The sequence below is a fragment of the Vitis vinifera genome, chromosome 4 (assembly GCF_030704535.1).
Source record: "Vitis vinifera cultivar Pinot Noir 40024 chromosome 4, ASM3070453v1".
Taxonomy (NCBI): Eukaryota; Viridiplantae; Streptophyta; class Magnoliopsida; order Vitales; family Vitaceae; genus Vitis; species Vitis vinifera.
The window spans coordinates 24,641,706-24,667,829 of NC_081808.1; the positions used below are offsets into that span (position 1 = coordinate 24,641,706).

Consider the following 26,124-nt stretch of genomic DNA (forward strand, 5'->3'; position numbering starts at 1 on the left):
CCTACATCCTCACTCAAGAGCCAAGGTCTCCGTATTAGCCACCACCCTCTCCCCAATTAAGATTCGGTCACTTTTCTCTAAGTTAATTTTCAGTCCCAAAATAACTTCAAACCACATAAGCCACCAGCTTAAATATCACATATGACTTAGTGAAGCTTTATAAAAGACTGGGTTGTTGTTGACAAACAATAGATAAGACACCTCCATTCCTTTCCTAAAACTATAACCCAACAAAAAACCACTCTCCCTAGCCTTCTCCAAGAGACAACGGATCACCTCCATCGCAAACCCAAAAAGATAGGGAAGAGAATCCCCTTGTCTCAAACCTCTAGAGCTTTGAAAATAACCTGAGGGAGTGTTTGTTGACAAGCATGAAAACTTTATTGTTGAGATGCACATTCAATCTATTCAGTCCATTTTTTACCAAACCCCATCTTACCAAGGATAACTATCAAGAAACCTCACCTGATGTGGTCGTACACCTTCTCAATGTCAAGCTTACAAACTAAACCCCTAAAGCCACTCTTCATCATAATCAATTGCCTCATTAGCTATAAGCATTGCATCAAAAATTTATCTTCCTTCTACAAACGCATTTTGGAATTCAAAAACCACCTTTCCTACCACCTCTTCAACCTATTAGAAAACACCTTCACAATGAGTTTGCACAATTGGCCCACCAGGCTAATTGATCTAAAATCTTTCCAAGTCATCAGCACCTCCTTTTTTTGGAATTAACACCATAAATACAGCATTCAACCTTATTTCAAACTTTCTTTGGTCATGGAACTCCCCAACATGTTATCTTTCACAAAGTCTCAATTGAATTGCCAAAAGGTCATAGGAAAACCATATGGTCCTAGCGTCTTATCCCCATTCAAGTTCGACAAGGCCCTAAACACCTCCTCCCTGGTGAACAAAACCTCTAATCCTTGAGTCTCCTAATTATTTAAGGCTTTAAAAGACATCCCATCAATTCTAGGTCTCCACTCCCTCGAATTAGACAGCAAGTTGTGAAAAGCCTAACTATCCTTTTTTATCTCCTCCTCATATAGCCAAACCCCATTGGGGCTAATTTTGGCCAACCAATTCCTTCTTTTATGTGTATTAAGAAATCAAATCCTCCTTTATATGTATCTTTTTAGATTTGGCTAAAGTGTACATAGATGACTATTCCTTGACCATGATAAACTTTATAGATTAGTTAAGCTTCAAGTGGGAGGAAGTAGGTGTTTTTTCTTTTTTGTTTTCTCTCTTCCTTTTTGCTCACCTCATGGCGCTTCTTGTAAACATCATGTATACTTTGGTGCATCCTTTTTTATACACATTTAATATATCCTGCTTCTTTTACCTATAAAAAAAAATAGATTGATTATATAAGAGAAAAAGACCTACTTATTGAAATTGAAAGTCTGAATTAACTTGAACTTGAGGCCAAATAATTTCCTACCTCAAACATTTTTGGTTCTACCACCTATGGTGAGCATTCGATATCCTATAAGCTTGCTTTGGAGCAAACATTTAATAATGCATTGGAAAAAAAAAAGGATCTTTAGGAAAAGAACTCACCATATGCTAACATCTAACATTTCTCATCATGAACAGACGATGAGACAAAAAATAATTTTGCAAAGATGATAGAAGGGTTAAAATCTCCTCCTTTTTTAATGCCTAAGGTTCATATAGAATTCAAGGCTTCAGAGGGAATTATGAGTGAAAGAATAAAGTCTAGCAAAAAAAGGGCCTCTCATTCACAAAAGGGAATAAGGATGGGGGAGGAAGGAGTGGGTTAAAGAAAGCTGATAATTCCACCATAAGTCCTCCCCAAAATGATAAATGAAGTCCTAATAATTGTGAGCTATTGCTTTCCACTGCGTTGGTATGATGTTCTAATCATAGAGTTGGCATCTCATCCATTATTTCAGAAAACATAAATCCACTTATTCACATAGTGAATTAAGGGTTGATAATGTTGAACAACCAATTTTCCTTAAAGCTTAAGCCTGTAGGATTTGGGTTCACAATGCATTTCATGCTTCCAACACCCTGCCTCCCACCTAATGAGGGTCTAATACCATGCTGAACAATCAATTTTACTTAAGCTCATAGACTTTGGGTTCACGATGTATATTATGCTTCCAACCAATAATCCATCATGGCTGCTTAAGGGTTTATCACCCACCACAATGCCTCCCAAAAACATATTGAAGATCCATCTCCTACAAGAAACTGTGTATAATGAATAAATTCTGAACAACTTTCAGCTTCAGCTCTCTAGGGGCATCAATGTGAAGTCCTAACCACAATGTTAGCATCTGGCTAATTACCACCCAAGCACAAATGATGTCAGTCACCTTGTAGCATAAGTGGCTATTCTCACCAAGGAACCACACAACCATTTTCCAACAAACAAAATGTTGATTTCTTAAGGGCAAGGAATTGAAGAGTGGGGGAGAGAGAGAACTTAGCCACCTACCCTTTTTAAGGCCTCCAGAAGTTCTTCCCGGCCAATGTAATCTAAATCCTTCCGGGCAGTTAAAATTCCAGCTTCATTCCTGCATTTCAGTTATGGACATATTAGCTTATCACTCCGATTGCTGTGCCAAAAATGAACTATGGATTAGAAATTGTTACAGTATATTCTGCAGCTCTGCCCCAGTGAAGTCTTCTGTAAGCTCTGCAATTTCCTGCAATAGAGCCTCCTTTTCCTCCTCTGAACGGAAAAATTTATTCCTTGCATGCACCTGTGATGCATATAAAGAGAATCTCAATATAGCTATAATGTAAATTCAAAGCACCATGACTTTAGTCATTAAAAACACATTGATAAGAGTACCTTTAATATGGCCAGTCTACCATCTTTAGATGGTAAACCAACCCTTATAATCTTGTCAAAACGGCCCTTCCTCAGGAGAGCAGGATCTAGAATGTCCAGTCTGTTGGTTGCACCTATAACTAACACCTGACCAGCCAATGTTTAGCAGCTAAATCAGGCAATCTTTTTCTATCAATTAAGAGAAAAAGTGAATGCATACCTGAGCTGTTGAAACTTTAAATCCATCCATCTCAGTCAGTATCTGAAGCAAGCCCTGTTCCCTCTCAGCACCACCCTATGGAAGGCAAATTACATGCAAAAGTAGTATGAGTGGAGTTCAGGAGATACACAAACAGACAGACAGACAGACAGACAGACAGCAATGTGCACACCCATGCACACTCATGTGAGCACACAAGCAACAAAAAGTAAAATGCCCCACTATGCAGATGCCTATAGACAGTCTTTCCTAAGCATATACCGTAAATTGGAGTCATTAGGATATGCAAATATGAGAACAAATGGACCATAAATGAAGGAAAAAAAAAACAAAAATTCTATAGTCTACATGGTTTAATATCATTGCATCACACAAATGTACAATAACAGTATTCATGTGCAATAAAGGATCAAACAAAAGTTTTGGCCTTAGGCCTTGCTTTGAGAGTAGATGGAGGTTGGAGAAGGTTTAGGATTCAAGTATGAGGTTCCTGTGTATGTATTTCTAACAATAAAAATAAAAGAAAGAAATAGCTATTCTGGATTCATATTAAAATATGATGTTCTTACACATGTATCAAAAATAAAAATTAAAAAATAAAAATAAAAAAAGTGCATACTTACCATGGGACTAAATATTTGGCTATTTAAAAAACCTTACAATGAGGTTTTAAGTGCATGGCCGAGCTCTCTTCAACAGTGAATCCTAACTCATCGGCAATGTTTTTCATGTATATTGACCCACATAGCCAAATTTGTAAACATATACTAATGGAAATTGATGAACTAAATCTATCATTGCTAGCAATGGGAGTATGAAAATCTATCGTTTGACCAAATTTTAGCTCCTACAACTTAAAATTGTTCTACCGATGCAGCTCAATATTGAAAGTAAACTATTCCTACAACCTTATCACCCAAGCAATTCAAAATTTATCATTGGTGTCTCCATAACTTAGGCAAATCATATAAAAGATGTCAATGTATGTCCTTTTTATTTTGTAGACAACTTATACAACTTAAACTTAAAAATTTAATTAAATAATTTTGTGTTTTAGATATGAAAGAAAATAAAAACATATAATGTACCAATTTACCCAATCAAAATTCAAAAACTTAATAAAAAAGTGCAAAACTTTATCAAAACATTTAAAAAATTTAAAAGAAATAGAAAAATATCAACAAATCTCATTCGAAAATCTTCAATAATTTTAGTAAATTTTATAGCAAAAAAAAAATTAAATTTTTATAAAAAATTAATAATTCTTTTAGTAAAATTTATTTTCTTTTCAAATAACTAATATAAATCAGTTGGCAGTGATGAAACTTTTTGTTGAAGGATTATCAATAATTTAGTAATTAAGTATCATCGTAAAATATCAAAGTCCAAAATGTTTAAACATCTCAAAACAAACCACCATTAAAAAATTATTTAATAAAATATCAAACACAAAGTTAAAATACTTCCAAAAATTTATTTAAAAAGGCTACAAAAATAAAAATAAAAAATTTCATATAAACAACTCAAAAATTTAAAAACCCAAATTTAATTTATAGAAGGGAAAAGGAATGAAAAATAGAATAGGATAAGAACAAAAAAATTAATGAAAAATAATAATATTAAATAGATTTTATATGAAAAAAATGTTAATTTTATTTAAAATTTATGAGATTACTTTTCTTTAAATCCTAATAAATGTCATACAAATTTGGATTTTTATTATGATTATTTTGGCAACTTTTTTTGTACTTTTTGTTTAAAAAAATATATATATAGTAAATATAGTTGTTTTAAATTAATGAGATCATTTTTCTTTAAAATATAGTAAATATGTTATACAAATTTGGATTTTTATTTATGATTATTTTGGCAACTTCTTTTTTTATACTTTTTGTTTTTTTAAAAAAAAATTAGTAAATATAGTTTTTTTAATTAAAATTTGATGAGGGGTATATGTGGCCCAACCCCCCACAGGCATACATTGGCTCCGCTAATGAGTCAGGGCATCATATAAAAAATAATTGGGTCCTTTTTACTTCCCACACTACATTTGCAACTTATACTTAATTACATGATTGTCAAAAATAATATGTAAATTACAAACGCAAATGTGCATATTTTATTGTGCTCTTTCCACCTTTCATTTTTTACACTATCCATCCAATTTTTAACTTAATCACCCTATTACCCCTCCACCCAACATGTGAAGCTAGACATTACAAAACTTTAGTTTATAAAGAAACCTTAGTTGTGATATTATAAATGATAATATATCAAACTGGATGACATTTGATAATGTTAACTATGTTGGAAGGGTGTAATTGTACTAAATTCGTACAATGGAAATTATTAGGGCAAATACTATATACGCGCTTATTGTGTAGCTAAGATTATCTCATGAAGAAATACATGACACACCTTTAGACCTCCATTTTATTTTATTTTTTCTTTTGGTTTTGGGGGTTGGGTGGGAAGCTGGAGAAGGATGGAAAATTCAGGAATTTATTGAAGGAAATAAATTAAAATATAAAAGAGGGAAAAATATCGTATAACGAGCCAAGAGAGAGAAAAATAAAGAAATTGTGATGGTAAATGCAAAGGAGCATGGAAAAGCCCTCCTAAAAGTTTTTAATAATTCTTTTTTAACTAGGGAATCTGGCTCTTCCTTTTTAGACCATAGGGACCACTTGAAAATGACTTCCATGGCAGAGGTAAGGGGGTTAATGATGTAGGACAACCCTAAGGTGATTGCCTACAATCAAATAAGGTTGGACCAAGACTTCACTCTTTTGGGATGTAAAAAGGAATGGGGCATTTAACTTATGGTCATTGGAAAAAATAAAAATAGAAGGTAGGAGAGAGAGAGAGAGAGGGAGAGAGTAAAAAAAAAAAAAACATGGAGTCTCACCAAGGCCTTATAGGAGTTTCAACTCTCATATACAAGAGAAAAAAAAAAAACAATGAAGTGCCACCATGACCCAAGAATCTCTCACTTAGATAAAAAATAAAAAATAAAAAAAAAGATAGAAATATAGTTTAAAGCCTCCAAAAAGTCTCCACTAGAAGAAAAGATAACAAGTGTGAACACTATGTGATGCAAAAAAAGAAAATTTTGTTATTATATTTTCACTAGAAGTGCATAAACCACAGAACTAAATAGAGAGGTTTTATGTCTTCTTTTTTTTTTTTTATCAAAAACAGAGACAAATTTTTATTGATAAAAGAAAGATAGAAAGATGAGAGATCTTACTCACATAATACAATACCTGATCGAAGTAAGAATACACTCCTCCACCATACAAGGAGAACTAAACACAGGCATACACAATAACTTAGAAAACTGAAATCAACTCCTTTCAGTGTTATCCACCCCTTTTGAATTACAACCGACAGGGATGGATAATATTGCCCCATTGAAACAAGCATCCTAAACCTTGCCCCCAAACCGACAGGGGTGGATAACATTGCCCCACTGAAACAAGTCTCCTAAACCTTGCCCCCAATAAATAAGATTCTTGCACCTCAATGGGAGCCTTCTTTTTATACACACATGGGCTCAATAAACTTCAATACCATGTTAAGAAACCAATGAACTCAAAACCTTGCATTGTTAGGCAGCAGACCAATAACATCAAGCTAACTTAAGCTAAAGCCCTAAAACAATCACACCTCAAGCAGATGTAATTAGGTTCCTGTTGGCCTTAACATCAACTTTATTGGGTGAGGCTAAACAAACTCAAAACTTAATCAACAAACCCAAGCCCATTATATTTTTGGATGCCCATTTCAGCATCACAAAGGATTAAAACTGATCATATAATGGATTTCATTAAATAGATTAACAGTACAAAAAAGTTAAAGAGTCAACGTAGTTTTAAAGCACATATAGACAATCTCTAACACATCTAATTTTCTTGTATCCCTTGTTGCAATTTTTCAATCAAATTGGCATCATTTGAATAGCTGGTGAATGAATTGCAGCAAAGAATCAAATAAAAACCAGGGTCACTGTTGGATAAATGTAAACATTGAATTTGCTATGTCTCAAGTTTAAAGCCGCAAGACAATAACACAATGGGAGATCACAATGGTAGAACCCATTCCATGAAAAATTGGGAGGCAGTGAGGAGAAGGAATTATTAAGCAGATGAGCAGATTCGTATGAACTTACCCCACCAATATCAGGCCCACCACGCTTGCTGCCAATAGCATCTATCTCATCAATAAAAATGATGGATGGTGAAAATGACCGAGCACTAGCAAACAGATCTTTGACACGTGACGCTGCCACACCTACAAACATCTGAAATTAACTTTTCAGTCACATGGTTGTCTTCAAATTCAGAAAGCTCTAAACAGCTGTGATCAGAACAACAAACAATTTTTTATTTTATCAAAAACAAACAATTAATTACTATGAAATAAGTAAAAAGAGGATGAAAAATTCTTCCCCCATTATATCATCCACTATATACCTCTAACCAAAAATAGGACAAAATTATCTATTCTAGAAAACACAGGACATTGCACATCTAAAACCGAAATTGGAGGCATAAGAAAAGGGAAATTAGAGGAGTTATTATTAAAGGAAAAGGTTCATTGGAGGCAAAAATCTAGTGTCAAATGAATAAAAGAAGAAGATTGCAATTCTAAGTATTTCCATGAGGTGGCCAATGGTGAACGAAATAGGATGTTCCTAAAATACTTGGTGTTTGAAGAGGATGTAACTCAAGGCACCATTGAAAATAATTCAAAGGAGATAGTGCATTTTTTGGTAAGCTATATTCCAAACCCTCAGGTGATTCTTGGAGGATTAAAGGATTGGATTGGATTGGTCTCCTATATCTAGAGAAAGAGTTGCATGGCTAGACCATCCCTTTTCAGAAGAGGAGGTACACTTTGTTGTTTTCCAATTGAACAAGGAAAAGGCTCTTGGTCATGATGGCTTCACTACTACAATGTATCATGAGTATTAAGAAGTCATTAAAGAGGACCTTATGAGGGTGTTTTTAGAGTTTTACAATAATGGGTTGATAAATCAAAGTAGCAATGCCACATTCATCCCTCTTGTGCCAAAAAAAAATTAAACCAACAAAATCTCAAATTTCAAACCTATTGGCCTGATTACAAGTCTATATAAGATTATAGCTAAGGTCTTATCAGAGTGCTTATGCAGAGTTCTCTATTGTTTTTTTTTTATCAGAAACAAACATATGCATTAATTGAGAATAAATAAAAAAGGAGAAGGATGAGAAATCCTCCCCATGATATACAAACCTAATCAAAACAGACCTAAGTAAGCCTCCACTATACAAGGAGGGCTATACAAAAGGTACAAAAAAGCCTATACAAGTATAACATCTCTTAACCCTATAGGCCCAACCTTAGGGTGAACATATCGAAAGCCAACTAAGCTAAATTACACTCAAATGATAGGGTTTAAAAATGTCTGCACAGTAAGCCCAAAAGGAAACATAAAAATGAAGCAAATCCCACATCATCTCCGGCGTCTTCCAAGTGTCCTCAAAAATTCTAACATTCCTTTCTCTCCACACAATCCATAACAAAGAGAGACACGCGATCCTCCAAAGAGTATTGCCTCTAATAAAGTTCCCAAAGCATTTGAATGAAATCACCATTATATCATGAATATTGTCTGGCTGAACCCACACCATCCCAACCTCTAAAAATATCTTATGTCACAATCCCAAAGTAATCGGACAATGTAAGAAAAGATGATTTATCAATGGTTCTAACATGATGGAAACTGACAAGACCTATGAGAGGTTCCAAAAATAATACTATTTTTCCCGTACGAGAGAAGTTTGATTATTATATTAGAACATTGGTTGCACTCAAATGGGAAGAAAAAAAATCTGATAAAGCTCACTGTGATATAAAACATGAAAAAATTTAGACTGTAGACAATTTAGCATACAGCTTTTGAATCGGAGCATATCATAATGCATAGTAACCTTGAAAATGAAAACAATTTCCTACTAAGGTTAATGGGAATGATGTTTCAAGAATTCTGAAAAATTAGTCTGCTTCAGAGTGATTGTGGGAAGAGTAGAAACACTTTCTAATGTTTGGATGCATTTTTCTAATAAAATTTGGGCATTTGGCAAAGTTCTAAAAATCACTATGGAAATCTAGATGATCATTTGAAGTGATTTTTTGGACTAGCATTGGATAGGTGCTTCTGCCAAAAGTCAACTTTTTTTGTGTAACACATTACCCAAAACACTATTAAAAGTACATTTTTTTATCCATATCCAAACACTAACCGACTCTCCGTAAGTACACTTCAGATAAAAGTTCTGAGGCTAAAAACAATTTTATTAGAATCACTCCCAAAAAAACCAAAGCACTCCTCTAACCCAAAAACTGCAAGCTATCTAAAAGAGCCAGAAAGGTGCTTCTTCCTCTAACAACCTCCACCATCCACATACAACAGGGATCAAGGAACAATCTTTAACACTTATCATCAAATATCCCCCTATTCATTTTTATTTTTTTTATCAAAAACAAAATATTTATTAATAATAATAAAGGTACAAGAGAAGGATGAGAGGTCCTTCACTCAAAAATACAGATCTTGATTAAAGTAAGATAGACACCCCACTATACAAAAACTATACACAAAACCATTCCCCAACTATCTCAAACATTTGAATCACAAAGCAAAAGATCAAGTGGAACTCCTCTAAAAGCGGCAGTACAGGAGACCCAAAGAGAGGAGTAGAAGTGAAATAAATTCCACAACATCCCTTCCAATCTCCACTTTTCCTCAAATATCCTAGTGTTTCTCTCTTGCCACACAATCCACAATAAAGTGAGGCAAGCAATTTGCCAAAGAGTCTTGCCTCTGATTGAATTCTCCAAACCTCTAAAAGAAATAATCATCATATTCCTCTATTCATCTATCCCCAAAATGCACCAGGTCACAAACAATGGTGATGTTTCTCTGCACTTTCTTCCAGTCCCCTCAAGCGAAAGAATCCTATAACCATTTGGGAGCACCCACATTGCACCGAACAGGAAAAATATCATCACCTAAAGGTCTTGGACTACTAATCAATGAATCAGCAAATGTTAGGCTGTCTCCTCTTCTGATATACAAAGAGAGCATAAATGGTGAGGATGCAACCACTCCTAAGCTGGTCAATCATTAAAATCCTCCCACAAACTTTCATCCTTGTGAAAAAATCCACAAGGAAAAGTGACCCCCATTGTTCCTCTTTTGAGAAACCCACACCACTCCTCCCATTCCCAGCTGTGAAATGTGATTTAACAGAGAGAACTGATCTTTAGAGAGCCTCCAAACTATCTTGTCCTAATGCCCCTGTTATTGGCATTATGAATAAGGTTCAAGAATGAATCCATCTGAAGCATCTAGTGAACCTTGCGTTACAACAGTGCCCACCAACCATTGCACCAGGCCCTGGGAGGAATAAGAGCAGCCCCAATAATCAGAAACTGAAAATTCTTTAGCCCCTGTATTTCTTTTTCCAAGAACACGCAGATCCTATTCTGCAAAATAATACTTGATGAAGAAGCATCCATCTTTAGGAAGCCTCCAGACAATCTTGTCCTCCCTTTCAACCCAGATGTTGATGTTCTGAATAAGGTTTGAGATTAAGTTCACCAGTCCCAACTGCTGGCTATTGGGGAATATATTGAATCTTGGTTGAGAAACACAAACTAAACTCTCCCCTCCCCCTCCTCCAAATAACATGAAATAAAATAAAGACCAATAATCTGCAACTGAAGCTGATATATTTGCAGCTATCCTGAAGAGGTCAAAAACCAATCCTTCACAGAGATTCTCCACCTTGTGGCCATAAAAATTTAATTCCAAAGAGGGGAAAAGGCACTACTTATATAATCACAACTTTGCACACTACTCCTACCAAGGGACAATATGCACACAACCAGTTCCCAGCCCACAATAGAATTTTTATAATAAAACAAGGAAAATAACTTTGATTGAAAAATCAAGTAATTCAAAAAAATAATACTTGAAATGGAGCAAGAGAGTTCATTCAAACTTGACAGAATAATGCTAATACTTTTAGCAATGATATTTCTCCTATAGATGGAATGCTTGCATTAATCCTAAGTCGATTACTCAAATTCTTCTGCTTTTTTTTTAATTTTTTAATCTATAAACTGTATTAGAAGTTGAAAAAAGTTAGATACACACTGCTTTCTTTTTTATTCATCTTCAGTTTTGTTAATTGTGAAAATATTTGTTACATACATGTCCCTGCAGCAAATAAACATGACATTGAGAAGATATTAGTTTGACATAAGAAAATTCATAAAATGTAAATAAAAGTAGCAAAATGAACAACAAGAACACTCTGAAATGTACCAATATACACAAGAACAACAACATGCAACTACATGAAAGCAGAAGTTAGGGAAAGGGTTTGAAACCAAGGAAAATTTAATCCTTCTTAGCAAATGCCAAGCTGATTGAAAGAACCAACATGATCTTTAAAAAGGGAAAAAGAATTCAAAAGCATGAAACAGAGAAAGATGCTGTTTAAATCAGAAGACACCTCAAACAACAACTAAGACAAAAACCCTCACTTTGAGTCTCTAGACTTGATGCAAGTTGAAACAAGACCATCTTTAGGGGAAAATGAAACCACCTTATTTCTCATGCTACTTCTATTGAATTTGTTCATCACATGTACAGGTCATAATCTTTCGGATTACATTGTACCACATGTTTAATTTTCTTTTCATTAAAAAATCATCCAATTGCTCTTTGATAAAAATCTACAACGGAACTGTGACAGTTGAGAGACACTGCAATAAATCTCAAGAAGCAACTTGCTTCACCATCATCCTCATGTCTTTCATTATATCTAAGAATTCACAAGAAAAATCATGCCTCACCTCTACAAAATCAGTGCCGTTTGCTGCAAAAAATGGAAGACCTGCCTCACCAGCAATAGCTTTAGCCAGCAATGTTTTACCAGTTCCAGGAGGCCCATGGAGAAGCACACCTTTTGGGCAATAGATGCCCTTATTTTGGAACTCTTCATCATTCTTTAGAATACGCACAATCTCTTGCAGTTCCCTTTTTATGTATTCCTGGCCCGCAAAATCATCAAAGGTAACACCAGTAGTTTCTTCTGCTGATATAAACTTTGCCCTGGTGAAATAGCAGTTAAAAATTAAATTCCAAGTAAAGTGCACCTTACACTGGCATAAACTATCTTACCACTAATACAACTATATACAGAAAAGCCATCATGACACAATTTCAAGAACTCAAACCATAAAGAATCTATGGAACATTGCCATATTGAATGAGTACCATGTTCATAATTAGACAGTTTGACAACACCAAAACAAACAAACAAAAAGAAAAAAAAAAAAACCATTTCTGGTAAATAGAAAGGAACACAATAAGCTATATAGTTTGACAACACTAAAAAATAAAAAACCATTCCAGAAAGTAGAAACAACACAATAAGACACCATGTGTAAATTTATTACTATTGTCAAGAAACAAGTTCCAAAAGGTACACCAAACCAGACAGCCAAGAGAAGACCCTGTTAGATTGGCTGTTTCAAAAAAGCTACAACCCAAGAAAGGAGTTCCCAGCTTGAGGAGACTCTGATATGGAACTTACTAATGCCATCACAACAGCTACTAAACAAGCATCAGCAAACCAGATTGACTGGAATCGCCAGTGATCATGTTAGCATAAAAACATATGTATTTTTGCACTAGTTTTTAGCCTAAATAACTTTTTTTTCTTTTTAATACTATTTAATAGATTGATAGCAGCGAAACAGTCAAAAGAATGGTATCAAGCACCAACCTATAGGACAAAATGAAATCAGAATAAATAGTCAATAACCAAAGTCATTGTGAAATCACCCTTCCCTTACCGACTCTTGCCTAACGATCCAAGTGTACGTCGCTTGAGTGGCTGTCTTGGCTTTTTGCTAGGAGTTCCCAAATCACAAGGTATTAACTTTGCATAAATTGGTCTCGTCAAATTATCAATCCAAAGATACAATACAATAGAAAGTGCAAGCCGCATTGACCATACAACTGCAGTTGCAATAGTGGAGTAGACTTCTGCAGGTACAGCATCCACATTAAGAACGTCAACATTTACCACCTGTTCATGCAACTTTCGCCAAACATCATTCCAACAATCAATTGGCATCCGGTCAACTGCATGGCGCCGAAAAACAATTTCCTTATTTAAATTTCCTTCTCCCCCTTCCTTTTTTCCATCTTTGTAGTATGGCAGAATAACTGCAAAGCAGAATCAAAGCAATATCAACCCAAAATTCTAGGAAATAAATATGAGAGGTAACTGGTAAATAAGTTTTAAGCAACCTGCAAGCATTGGCAACAAACATAAGAGCACATGCTTTCAGAGGCTCAGCCAGTAAAAATATGAGAACAGCAAATGACCTGTTTCAAATAATGATAAAAATTAACACAGATGTAGCTCTTGAAGAGGCAGACCACTTGGATGAGGCATCACAACTTTCTTACATTTAGATCAAGTTGCCACACAAAAAGAAATCACTGCCTCAGTCAAAAGACACATGAAAGAGGTAAAGAGAGTCCAAGTTTCAAAATTTAAGAGAAAAGGCAACCATGTAAGATAGAACACCACTATCTGAAAACAACATTTGGCAAATCAATTCCAATCGTTTCATTGAACAACTAAAATTTATCACAAGACCAAAGATTAAACCCCTGTAGAGCTTCACCTAGTTTAGTAAGGTAAGGAGAAAAAGGATGTCCTTGGTTTAATCCTCTGTTTCTTTAAACCACCCCTTGGCATTTCCATCCACTAAAACTGTAAAATTGTTGAGGACAAACATCCCCTCATCCATAATCTCCATCTAGTATTAAAACCCTTTCAATCTAGAACACGGTCCCAAAAACCCCAATCTACATGATTATAGGCTTTTTCAAAACCAATTTTGAAGACCACTCCTTCCTCCCGTAATTTTCTCTTTTCATCCACCATTTTGTTGGCTATCAATATTGCATCTAAGATTTGTCTCCCCACTACAAAAGCACCCCAGAAGATATGGATGATTTCATGAGCGACTCTTTGGATTCGACCTAGAAGAACCTTAGCTATGATATTATACAAGCTTGAGACCAAGCTAATAGGCCTAAAGTATGATATTTTGACGGTTTGACTCCTTCTCGAAACTAGAGCAATAAAGGTGGCATTGGTGCTCTAGTTGATTTCCCTGCTATTATAAAACTCCATGACACTTTTAATAAATCCTCTTGACCACGTCCCAACGTTCTTGAAACACTACTATGGAAAAATCATCCAGCCCCAAGGCTTTTTCCTTGTCTAACTAAAAGACAGCTTTACAAACTTCCTCTTCAATAAAGGGTCAGTCCAACCAATTTGAAGTCTATTTTGAAATAGGAAACCAATCCAATTCTTCTAGCCTCCATGAATCTCTAGGGGGCATAGCATATAACTTTTCAAAAATCTCACTATCTCCTTAGAGATACTCTTCGAAGTGTCTAACATAGCCCCTTCTTCATTCTTTAAAAACTTGATGGTCTTCCTGTTTCTCCTTCCATTAGTCACCCTATAGAAAAACTTAAAATTGCAATCCCCTTCTTTTACTTATCTGACTCTTTGTAAGTGTATTGGACCATGAGGCGTTTTAGAATTGATACTCTCATGCTTGTCCTTTCACATTATGCATTGTTCACTTAGACACCAACATGTATTTCCTTCCAACATCGCATACTATGGATTCTAAGTTCCATCCATTGAGCAATTAGAAATAATAATATTAATAATAAGGAAATGGAAAAAAAAACCATCTGCTGAGAATAAATTTCCAACCTGATATTGTCTGGCCATAATTTGAGTACTCCATGAACTGGACATTATTTGAGTTAAGAAGTCTCCAAAATTCACTGTAGTCAATCCTGTGTGAGTTCTCAGGATCCCATTCAGTCCCCTTCAATTTTCCCTGCATAGCCAACAATGCCCTACTCCAATCTGAAGCCAGGACAAGCTGCCTCTCTAATTGCACATTAGCCTTGTTTTCAAGTTCTTCCAATTTATTTATTCGTTCCCTCTCTGCATCCTTCAATTTCTGAAAATTATCACAATGGTTAGAATGTGATGAAAAAAACATATGAACCAGTTATCTAGTTGCAAGCAAAACAGTGTTTAAAATTCTTGCAGAATAACATCAACAACAATACCATCTCCATAATTGTACACTTTGGAGTAATCTGAAAATGATATACATAAGTTCTGAGCAGCCTTCAAACATTAAAATGGAGATTCACAAGAATAACAAACACCATTAAAAAAAATAAAAAGGTAATAGCTCACAAAAGTTGATCACATGTACAGAATTGTGGTGCATGGAAAGTTCTAAGTGAGTTGCACATTGATGTTAGAACATGGAAATTTCGATTGGGGCTACGATACACTAATTTTGACATTATATAAAGTAAAACAACATCAATTACTAAATGCATTAAGTGCTTTCCCATACATGTCTCATATAATGTAACTCTATAGATGTAAGACTATTTGGTTTAAGCCAGTTTGGTTGTATGAATGGAGCCCATAGCCATAATACAAATACATACACAGGTGCATCCATGCATCTCAACCAATTCTATCAATAAGACATCATTTCATAAACTAACAGCATACACGGAATGGATCTTTAATAACAAGGAGCTGCCTCAATGAGCTTGCTTCCAAGGAAGCCCAAGTGAAGGAATTCATTGAGCCTGATGGATGGACCATAGATTTGGATCTTCATTCTCTTATGCAAATGGGCCTATCGTATTGTGATTCCTGCCTAGAATCCAGAGAGAAAACCAAGAGGTGGTTATTCCCCGAGGCATTTGGTGCAAAAGGAAGAGGCACTGATAAGGAGACATCAGACAAGCACAGCAGTGTCTTCAATGCTCAGAAGATGGTGAAGTTTAAGAAAGAATCACAATCTCTTTCTCATTCTGGCCTTCTTGTTCACCCTAGCAATGGAGATTCTGATAATCCCAGTAAATCTTTGATCCCAATTTCTGGCTTCCAACTTCTCTCTTAATGATGGGACTTCTTAGGCTGTTTCTCTTCCTTCTTCTTTGTTTGGGTCGGGAGGAACCCAATGGGTCTGCTGGCTAAAGGAGATTGGGGCGGCTTTTCCAGAGCAGGGGGATATAGGGCAGGCTATTGGTGCGTGAGGGGGGGACAGGGAACCAGTGAGGATGATTGTTCTAAATGGTGGGACTAGAATTTCAGGAAAATCTATGGGTGGGGCTGTTGGTTCACCCAAGGAGGTGGGAAAGGGAGGGAGCCTTTGCCTGACCTGCAAAAAACTGCTAGCACTGATATTGCTGCCCATAAAGAGTTATTAAGGCTTCAGAAACTAGACAACATTCTGCCTAGATGAATAGGTTATTATTGTGGTTCTGTAAGAATGTGAGAGTGGCTGGTAAAGGTTCTGAGGAAAACACTCTGATAATTCCACTGGAACTTGAAGCTCGTGGAGGTCAATTAAAGCTCAACACAATCCAGGTCCTATCATCCCTAGCAGTACATTTGGATTAGCCATTGTTTCAACTGGATGTGAAGAACGAATTCTTAAATGGTGAATTGGAGGAAGAAGTATATATGAGTTTCCCACTCAGCTTTAAGGAAGATAAGAAAGACAAAATGGTGTGCAAGTTAAAGAAATCACTATATGGGCTAAAGCAGTCTCCGCATGCATGGTTTGATAGATTTTCAAAGGTGATTAAGAGCCACGGATGTTAAGCAATCATCAAATGGAAAAATCACAATCCTAATAGTATACGTAGATGTTATAATACTTGCTGGAGACTTCCAAGAAATAGAGGAAATTAAAAGATTGATGGCAATGGAGTTTGAGGTTAAAGATCTCAGAACTTTGAAATATTTTTTAGGAATGGAAGTCCCAAGAAGTAAGAAGGGCATTTCTATATCACAAAGGAAGTACACGCTAGACTTGTTAGAAGAGACAGGTATGCTTGGCTACAAACCAATAGAGACTCCAATTGAACAAGGAGACAAGGCAAAATTAATTAAGGGAGATACTGTTGATAAAGAAAGATATCAACGGCTTGTGGGAAAACTAATATACCTTTCACACGCAAGACCTGACATCGCCTTTGCAGTAAGCATAGTAAGCATGAAAGATAAGAGAATTTAAGGAGTTAAATGATGTCATACTTCATGAAAAAAATTGAATCCTGGAGTTTTGAAAAGTCCAATTTAACAAATGAGTTCAATGCATACATTCATTATAAAATCCACAAAAAAAAAAATTTTGGATTTTTAGATATGATTTTTAGTTTTAAATTCTAGCTAGGCATATGTACTTATATATATTGTGGATATGCATGTCTTCATTTGCCATCTCTAAAATTCCAACTTTTCATGTTTTCATTTATCAAAAAAAAAAAAATCATTGAATGATAGTTTAAAGTATGAAGGATGAGAAATCCAGGTCCAACTTTTCATGTTTGTCATCATTTTTTCATGTCATATTATTTTACCTCCCTCTCCCTATTATCACCAGTTTTGTAACCTTACCATATATTTTAAACAATTAATAATATAATTCTTTTAAGAAAAAAAAATTTTGAATTTGATTTGTCTTAAGAATTGTGAAAAAATATTTGAACGTGTATGTCGTTATATCACATATTGTATTGTGTATTACATATGAATCATATATATTTAAGATAAGATACAAATTGTAAGACATATCAATTTCTATTAGAAACATATTGCATCGTTGTATCTTCTCATCATGTACTATAAGCTTTTAACAACTATATCACCCTTTATCTAGGAGGCATTCACTTAAGAGTGGGGGGCTGGATGGTTGTTTGCTGGCTTTTATAGGCCTATTTATTATTTTAAAGGAGTGAAGAGGAGCACTTTTCCTCGACAGGTCAAGCAATCCTTCCAAGACCGGTTTCAGATCATTCCCCTCTCCTTCTAGATTGTTGTTGTGTAAGAAAGGGAAAAGGTGGTTTTGAACATCTATGCATCTAAAATGGATGCTTTTATGTTTTGAAATGATCAATGGTTTGAAAGTCAATTTGTTGAAAAGAGAGTTATCCCAATGGAGAAGGTTGTTGATATTTAGAGATGAGAAATAGGATAGGTGATCTACCTATTACTTACCAAGACTTTCACTTGGGGCCCCTTTCAGATCTTGTTCAGTATGAGAAGTGGTAGAGGAACACTTAAAAATGATGCAGGTTGGTTGACCATGATCAATAGCACCTTTTCTAATTTGTCAATCTATTACATATCTTTGTTTATCATTCCTACGACAATAAGAAACATGCTAAAAAAAATCAATGGGACTTCATATGAAAGGATGAACTTTCAAGAAAAAAGTTGCATCTTGTGAAGTGTGTGTGTGTGGGGGGGGCACTTGGTTTAAGGAGGCTTACAACTCTAAAACAAAGCTCTTCTTGGAAAATGGTTATGGAGGAATGCAAAGGAGCACAATTGCCAAAGCAAACAGGTTTTTGTAGGTCAGTTTGCCATAATTGATGGTGGTTGGAGTTCCAAAGTGGTACGAGAGGTTTTCAGAGTGGGCCTTTGGAAGGCTATTAGACATAGGTGGAATGAATGTTAGCCCACAACTTGTATCTTTGTTTGAAATGGGCTCAAACTACTAAGTTCTAGTTAGATAGGTGGAGTGGATAGTTATTATTGAAAGATTGCTGCCCTTCCTTGTTAAAAAATTGCTTCCAATGGAAATGTTGGGGATCTTTGGGTGGTAAAGGACAGGCAAGGTTATTAGAACCCTTGCTTTCATAAGGGGTTTCATGATTGGGACAATGAAGGAACTAGGAATAAGCAGTATTTTTTAACACATTCATGCAGTGGCTATCCAGAGATTAGGAGAGGATATGTTGGTGTTGAGAAGAGTGGAGAATGGGTGCTTGTCTCTCAAATCTTATAATTCTTCTTTATCCTCTGAAATCTTGGAGAAGTTTCCAGCTCAGAATATGTGGAATCAGGGGTTCCTGTAGTGGTTTGTTCCTTCCCTTGGAAAGCTGCTAGGGAGAAGATTTTGATAGTTGGATCAGCTTATGAAAAGGAGCTGATCTCTAGCTAATAGAATTTGTTTGTGTGGGGTTAAAGAGGAGTCAGCAATCAATATTCTAATCCATTGTGCAAAAGCCTAAATGCTCTGTGACCCTGTGATGGCTTTTTTAGGCTTTCAGGAGAGCATGTGTTAGGCTAGCATGGAGCCTGGAGCGCCCCTGCGCCACCACCCGCCCTCCTCTTCTCCCATAATTTTTTGGTGTGCATATGGAAATAATGCAATGGTAGAATTTTCAGGGAAGAGGAGCATCCCAATGAAGTGTCAAAAGACTTTTTTCTGAAGACATTTATTTATTGGGTTAGGATGGGGTTGGATGACTCCCTATGGATTTCATTGAGATGATTGGTCAATAACAGGCTGTATAGGTTTTTACTTCTGTTATGGTTTTTTATGTTCCTTTGTTTGGATTTGTGTGCTCTCTGCATATACCTGGTGTATTGGGGTTGCACCTCCTTTTTGGTAGGCTTTCGATCAATTTTTCTGTTTGCCAATAAAAAAAATTAAAAATAAGACCTCATCTATGAACTCTATATTATATTCATATTACAGTCCAAACAACCACACTCTTTAGATAAGACATTTTTTATCAGAACCCATGTTCCCAAACTCAAAAATAAGATATGCTAATGTATTGCAGCAATAATGCAAGAACCTTTTGTTAATAACCTAATTTCATTTGAATTGGTGAACTCACTGAGAAAACAGAAGGAAAAAACACAGAAAACCAAAAAAAAAAAAAATTGACAGCCTATTTGGTGACTGTTTTCTAACTTAGAAAACGCCTTTCCACAAAAACAATTTTTTCAGAATTTGTTCCAAAAATAGGTTGTTGTTTAGAAAATTTGTGAGATGTTTTCAATTGTTTTTTTAGAGTTCTCCGAGCAACAATTGAAACCATGGAAGATACTTTGGAAACTTTTGCAAATAAGTGTATCTTCATAGAAAAAGCAGAGAAAACTATTTTTCATATTTGAGTTCCCAAACAGATTTTAGTTCCCAAATATAATTGAGAACCATTTTTAATTACTGTTCTCAAAATCTCTTTTTGAGAACTGTTTTTCAAAAATTTGACAAACAGACCTGAGTTTTTATGAGCTGTTATTTCTGTTACCAAAATCGGCAACCCATCCAAAGTCAGAACCAAGCTTTCTGTTCGTCCAGGTTCCAAAGACCCAAAATTTCAATACTCTAAAGTTTGGCATTTTATAATGTCCTACATTTTCTGAGAAAACAAACAGCCCATGATTACACTTTCAAGCACTGCGTCCAGTAACCCGAGCCTAAAGCGAAAAATTACCACATTCTAATTCGCCACTCCACCTTGGAACCTAAAAACACCACCCCCACCCCCCAAAAAGGGATAATAAAAATTAAAAAAAAAAATCAGATATATATCAAATGGCAAGACCAAAAAAGCTCTCCTCATTTTCACCCCCGTTTTCTCAGGAACCAAACCGACCAGCAATTGAAAGAGGAAAAGCAAACAAACCTCAAATAGCTGTGTGGACTCTGCATCTTCTTCAGGCGGCGAAGTCAAAGCCGAAGAGGAAATTGTAGAAGCCCTAATGCTGAGGCTGGTGCGCTCATAGAGAAGAAATGAGTTGCTCTTGAACCGTAAAATTGGTGGAGAAACATGTCCATAAGGGCCAGAAGAAGAAAAGTGAGTTTTAGTGATTAGAGTTTTGGAGGGCTTTGGGAAGTGTATGAGATCAAGGGGCTTCGAGAGGTTGTGTATCATCTTCAATTCATCAGTTTTCTTCACTCTACTGTTTGCTCCCTTACGCTCGAAATGCTTCCTTTTATCTTCCAAGCCGGACTCGTTCTGGTAGGGATTATCAAAACGGTGACGTTTCAATGTTTCATATTTGGAAGCCCAACACCGCTCAGCTTTCCATTGAGATGCTTATAAATAGTATTCCGACCAATGGTTAAAAAGATCTCTTCATACGTGGCAATGATTGGTTGGATAAAATAAAATACAATATATATATATATCCTAACATATAATACGACATCCTTATCAATTATTATATTTAATGAGATATATTATGATATATTTATATTTAATTTATGAAATAAATAAAAATTAATATTGATATGTTATATTATGTTTATATTTAGTTTATGAAATATATATTAATTTTTTTATTTTTAAAATAAAAATTATATTATATTTCAATATTTTCAATTTTAAAAAATAAAATAAAATTTCTCTTAATTACACAATATTTGTGATTAAAATCTTTAAAATTTATAAATAAAATTTTTTTATATTATTTTATTTAATATATATTAAGTAATAACAATCATAGTTAATTTAAAGTCCGTTAGATAGTGATTTTAAAAAGCATTTTTAATATTTCCAATATTTAAAAAAATTTATTATTCAAGTATTAAAAATGTTAGAAACACTTCTTAAAATCATTTTCAAACGCACTTTTATTTAAGTCGTTGCTAAGATCAGGGATGAGCTAAATATTTGTTAATCAATGAGCTTGGTTTACATACATTGAATATCACACTATCACCACTAAAAATACATTCACTCCTCGCCTTCACTTAATTTTATCTGTTTTCAAGTTTCCAGTACGTACTAATCTATTAAGACTCACTCATAATCCACGGTAAACAGTCCACATGCCACAAAGTTCAACTACTACAATAAGCTTGGCAAGAGTCCTACCCACTGCTCTAGATTTTCCTCTTGCTCTTCCAATACCGTCATCCAGTTTTTCTCACAACTGGAAAATGAGCAAAGAATAGCACCACTTGAAGGATATCTGCATGATCTTCCATTGGCAAAATCCTTCTGATCAAGGATCTATAAATGGACAACAAGATTCAAGCATGACAAAAGATAAAACATCCAGATGAATCCTATAATCAGCTCCAGCCAGGACAAGTTCTCTTCAAGCTTTGGACACCTTTATGAAACATTTACAAGCTTTGCACGTCCAGTTTTCTGATCCACTTCAACTCGGAGACCAAGTCCAGCAATTTCAGGCACATCAACAGATCCCTGAAGCTCCAATTCAGCTACCACCCGTTGGTTCTCTACATTGCCTTCTAATAAATTCCTTACACACCATATGCCCCATTCCCTCAAAAATTGATTCTCTTCATCAGTTACACACTGTTGTAATAGTAAAAGTATTCCATTCCTCTCTCTGATTTCATTTTGTACATGCTTCCTTCTGTATGCGCAATTGCCAATGACAGCAACAAGATCCCTCCGAAACCCTCTGTAAGGATAGTGCTTGGGTGAATAAGAAGCTGCTCCATCTTGGTTCTCACCTTGTTTGATGGCTTTCCTAATTATTGCAGGGGGTTCAAGGTCACGAAGCAAACATAAAAGCAGTTCTAAAAGCCCCGATGATACAAGCAAGTCAACAACATCCACTGATCCATGCTCATTAGAGCTTTTCTGAGCATCCCGAGCACAGATCTCTTTCAAAATGGTAAGTGAATATTTAAGAACATTAATAGCATTGGATCCTGCAGAAAATCCAGATTTGCATGTAGAGACAGAATCAAGAACCCCAGCAGATTTCTTCAATATTCCAAGAACACACAATGCAACATCACTGGATACAGTCATCTTATTGATTTGCTCATTTAAGATCTCTGCCACAATATCCATAAGAAATGCTTGTTCTGATGCAAAAACATCGACTTTAAATTCTATACTTTCATAATTGCCAGAAGTACCAACTGGGCATAATTTAGAGAACAACATAGGAAAATGGGATTCTTCTAAACAAATTCTGGAAAGAAGCAACTTCAGCCAATCTTCTTCAAAACCAACTGGCAACACTCAAAAGTAGGGTTGAAACATTTAGTGTTTGTTCTGTTGTTAAGTCTAAGTACCAATATGTAATTAAAATTAGCCAAAAATAATCACAAGCAAAAAACAAATCCAGGTTTACCTGTTGAAGCAGTTCGTACAATTTCTGCCAGAATAGGCAATCCTTGATCTCCGCAGATCTCTGTAATGAATTCATGACTCTGATCAAAACAAGTATATATAACCATACACAATGGATCACTAGTTTCCAGTGTCCGGACTCTTGCAATCTCAAGAAACCCAGCTGGAAAGAAGTGATGCCAAACAGCACGCTGATGTCTTTCTCCAGCCAATGAAACATTTCCCAAAAGCTGTAACCCCATGCGGATAATCCCATAATCTGAATCAGAATCAAGCCCTACAAAGCTCAACAAAATAGTTGAAACTGCTTTGACTCCATTCTGTTCAATAAACAAATTTTGATTTGTCATTTCTCCCGCACATAGGTTTCTGAGAAGCTTTAAAGACAGCAATAGAATATCATGACCTGAAGGATAAGAGAGGGATTGACTAAGCTGAAGGACAACTGGAAGGATATTCTTGGAACCCAGGTCCAGGCGACCACCAGGGGTCTTTGAAGCTTCTATAAGAAGTTCTAGTGTCTCATCCAGGGTGGATGAGTTTGAAACAGAGAATAATGGCTGAAGGATATTTTCTGGTAGAGAGAACTTTAACATTGCATCCTCCATTACTTAAAATAAAAAAGGTAATGAAGATAAGAGAAATTGCATAAACTAATAGCTGCAACAAGGCAATGTCTGGTCAATACCAATTAGATACTTGGGTTACAATCACTTCCAATATAAATAACTATGGTGACACCACCGAGCCCCTGATTAAAGTTGACCCTGCACAAAAACAAAAACACTAAATTCTTAGAAAACAATGCCACAAGAACCTGAGACACGAAGAGGCAATTTACCTGTCTAAGCCTGCCTCATTTCTTGGAAATCTTAGTTAATCCAAAATTCATCCAAATCCAATCAAATTCCCAAATGATAATTAAGATGTTAGTGTATGATATGCATTGTGGGCCCAAATCCTACAAACTTAAGCTTTTAAAAAAATCAGTTGTTTAACATAGTATTAGAGCCTCGTTTGAAGGGAATTATGTGTTCAAACCACACCGCAAATTTATTTCCTCAATTTACTGCTTTATTTCCATGATTTATTAAACCCACATGTAAGCTCAAAGGAGGCTACATGTGAGGGAGGGTGTTAGAGTGCAAGATATACATTGTGGATTCAAATCCTACAAGCTTAAGCTTTTGGGAAAATTGGTTGTCTAACATAAGATGTCAAAGGTTCACAACTATGTCATTTTTCAGAAAATCAAATTTTTTAACCAATAATGTCACATCTTAAAGGAATTTAAAATAAAAAATCTAAAACTAGCCTAAATTCATTAGTGAAGCTCTGCAAATTGAATAGAAATCAATGCAATCCTGAATTAGATTAAAGCAAGATGAGTTGCAGCCAAAGTTCGCCCATTGTGAAATAATTAAATTTTCAAAGGAAGATTTTTTTTTTTTCCCCTTTTCATTTACATGTCTTTCCTCTCTTGTGTACTCCCTTGGTAGATATGATTCAAGTTAAATGAAGGTACAGAGACATGGAGAAGGCCGCTAAGGTCACCAAGTAAAAACATGAATAGAAATGAACAATAGGATTCGTGAGTAGGACTGGCATCCCAAGATGAAAGGACAAGCTTGAATTATGGCAGAACCTATTCCTACATTTTCATTTCTGAAATGCTAAATGCAAATAAATAAATAAAAATGCTAGCAGTGGATCTTTATCTTGGAGATGATTCTCCAGTACCCCTATGGAAATTTTTTTTTTTTGAAATAATAATAATAATAATGTGAAGAATAAAAATCCCAAAATTAAAGACAAATAAACAGCAATGAGACAACAACCATATCAAACGGGCTCTAAATAACAAGATATCACCAAACAAAGTTTTTCTTCCTTAAAAAAGAAATGGACCGGCAACACTTGAACTCAAAAACCCTAAACAGAGCAATTGCATATGTGAATCAGAATAGAGAATGAGGGTTTTAGAGAAAGAAGTACTGGGAAATGAGACTCGACTGCTCTATTGAAAAATAGATCTAAAAGTGTTAAGGCTTGGAAGTAATTCCTGTAAAAACATTTGAGGATTTACAGATTTTATTGATACTTGATAGCACTTGTTAATATCACTCAATGAAACCATTTCATTTTCTCATACTTTCATCCTAACCAAACAATCCTAAAACCCAAACCCTAACTAACATTTCAAGACAACCGGGCATTAGAAAAAAAGGAAAAGAAAAACAAGAAAAGAACAGAGCGTTACCTTCGATCAGATCAACGATGTCGAATGAAAGTGGAGCGCCTTTCCTACTTCGTAGTCGCGGATGGAGAGCGGTGGAGGAGGAGAATGAAAGAGAGGTATGAGTGAAAGGGGAAGGGAGGCATGGGAATCACCTGGGGGCATTTTTGGAGTATTTCAAAATATTTGAAGTGTTTTAAAAAAAAAAAAAAAACTCTCTAGTCATCCACTAAAAATCACTTTTAAGTCTTTTTCGAAATTTTTAGAATAGTTTTTTAAAATTTTAAAACGTTTTTCAAACACCTTATTTTCATCCCAAAACACTTTTAAAAATCACTATCAAATGAATTCTTAAAGTGATTTGACTGTAATTCTAAAAAATATTTTTAATTTTTTTAACACTTAAAAATTTTTATTTTTCAAATATTAGAAATATTAAAAATATTTCTCAAAATCACTACTAAATATATTATAAATCTTTATATCTTTAAAATAACATATAAAAATAATTTATTAACCCTAAATATATTCATCATTTTCCTTCTACTTTTTCCTCTTTATATTCCTTCTCTAGCATTTTCTCTTGAATTTTTTGAAACTAAAGATAACCTTAATTTTTATAAAAATTTAATTTGAGTAACAAAATTTTTAGCAAAAATAATTTATAATTTTAAATGCCTGGAAAGGTTTTTTTTTTTTAAAATAATGTAGAAATTTAAAAAAAGTCAATATTAGCAAAATTAAACCTACAAATAAAACTTTAAGAAAAAAAAATCATCTGT

General features: G+C 34.9%; 2 protein-coding genes across 4 annotated transcripts in view; both read right to left on the reverse strand.

Moving 5' to 3' along the window:
• The window catches only part of LOC100259256 (probable inactive ATP-dependent zinc metalloprotease FTSHI 4, chloroplastic), a 32,835-nt gene extending 11,758 nt beyond the window's left edge, over positions 1-21,077 (reverse strand). For all 3 annotated transcript variants that reach the window (XR_785709.3, XM_002274694.4, XM_010651079.3), the window contains exons 1-9: positions 20,671-21,077; positions 14,909-15,164; positions 12,951-13,326; positions 11,946-12,204; positions 7,207-7,338; positions 3,036-3,110; positions 2,837-2,962; positions 2,635-2,744; positions 2,477-2,555 (exon numbers count right to left, since the gene is read on the reverse strand). Coding sequence is in view for 2 of the 3 variants with exons in the window: in XM_002274694.4 (XP_002274730.1) it covers positions 2,477-2,555; positions 2,635-2,744; positions 2,837-2,962; positions 3,036-3,110; positions 7,207-7,338; positions 11,946-12,204; positions 12,951-13,326; positions 14,909-15,164; positions 20,671-20,919 (1,662 nt within the window). In the remaining variant the exon portion in view is untranslated. The remainder of the gene's footprint in view (positions 1-2,476; positions 2,556-2,634; positions 2,745-2,836; positions 2,963-3,035; positions 3,111-7,206; positions 7,339-11,945; positions 12,205-12,950; positions 13,327-14,908; positions 15,165-20,670) is intronic.
• Positions 21,078-21,648: 571 nt separating this feature from the next.
• Positions 21,649-25,530, reverse strand: LOC100264428 (uncharacterized). Its single transcript, XM_002274669.4, has 3 exons — positions 25,367-25,530; positions 23,108-23,873; positions 21,649-22,985 (listed from the first exon to the last, which is right to left on the reverse strand). Exons 2-3 carry the CDS (start codon positions 23,712-23,714, stop codon positions 22,108-22,110), a joined length of 1,485 nt encoding a protein of 494 aa, XP_002274705.1. The 5' UTR covers positions 23,715-23,873; positions 25,367-25,530; the 3' UTR covers positions 21,649-22,107.
• Positions 25,531-26,124: the final 594 nt, after the last annotated feature.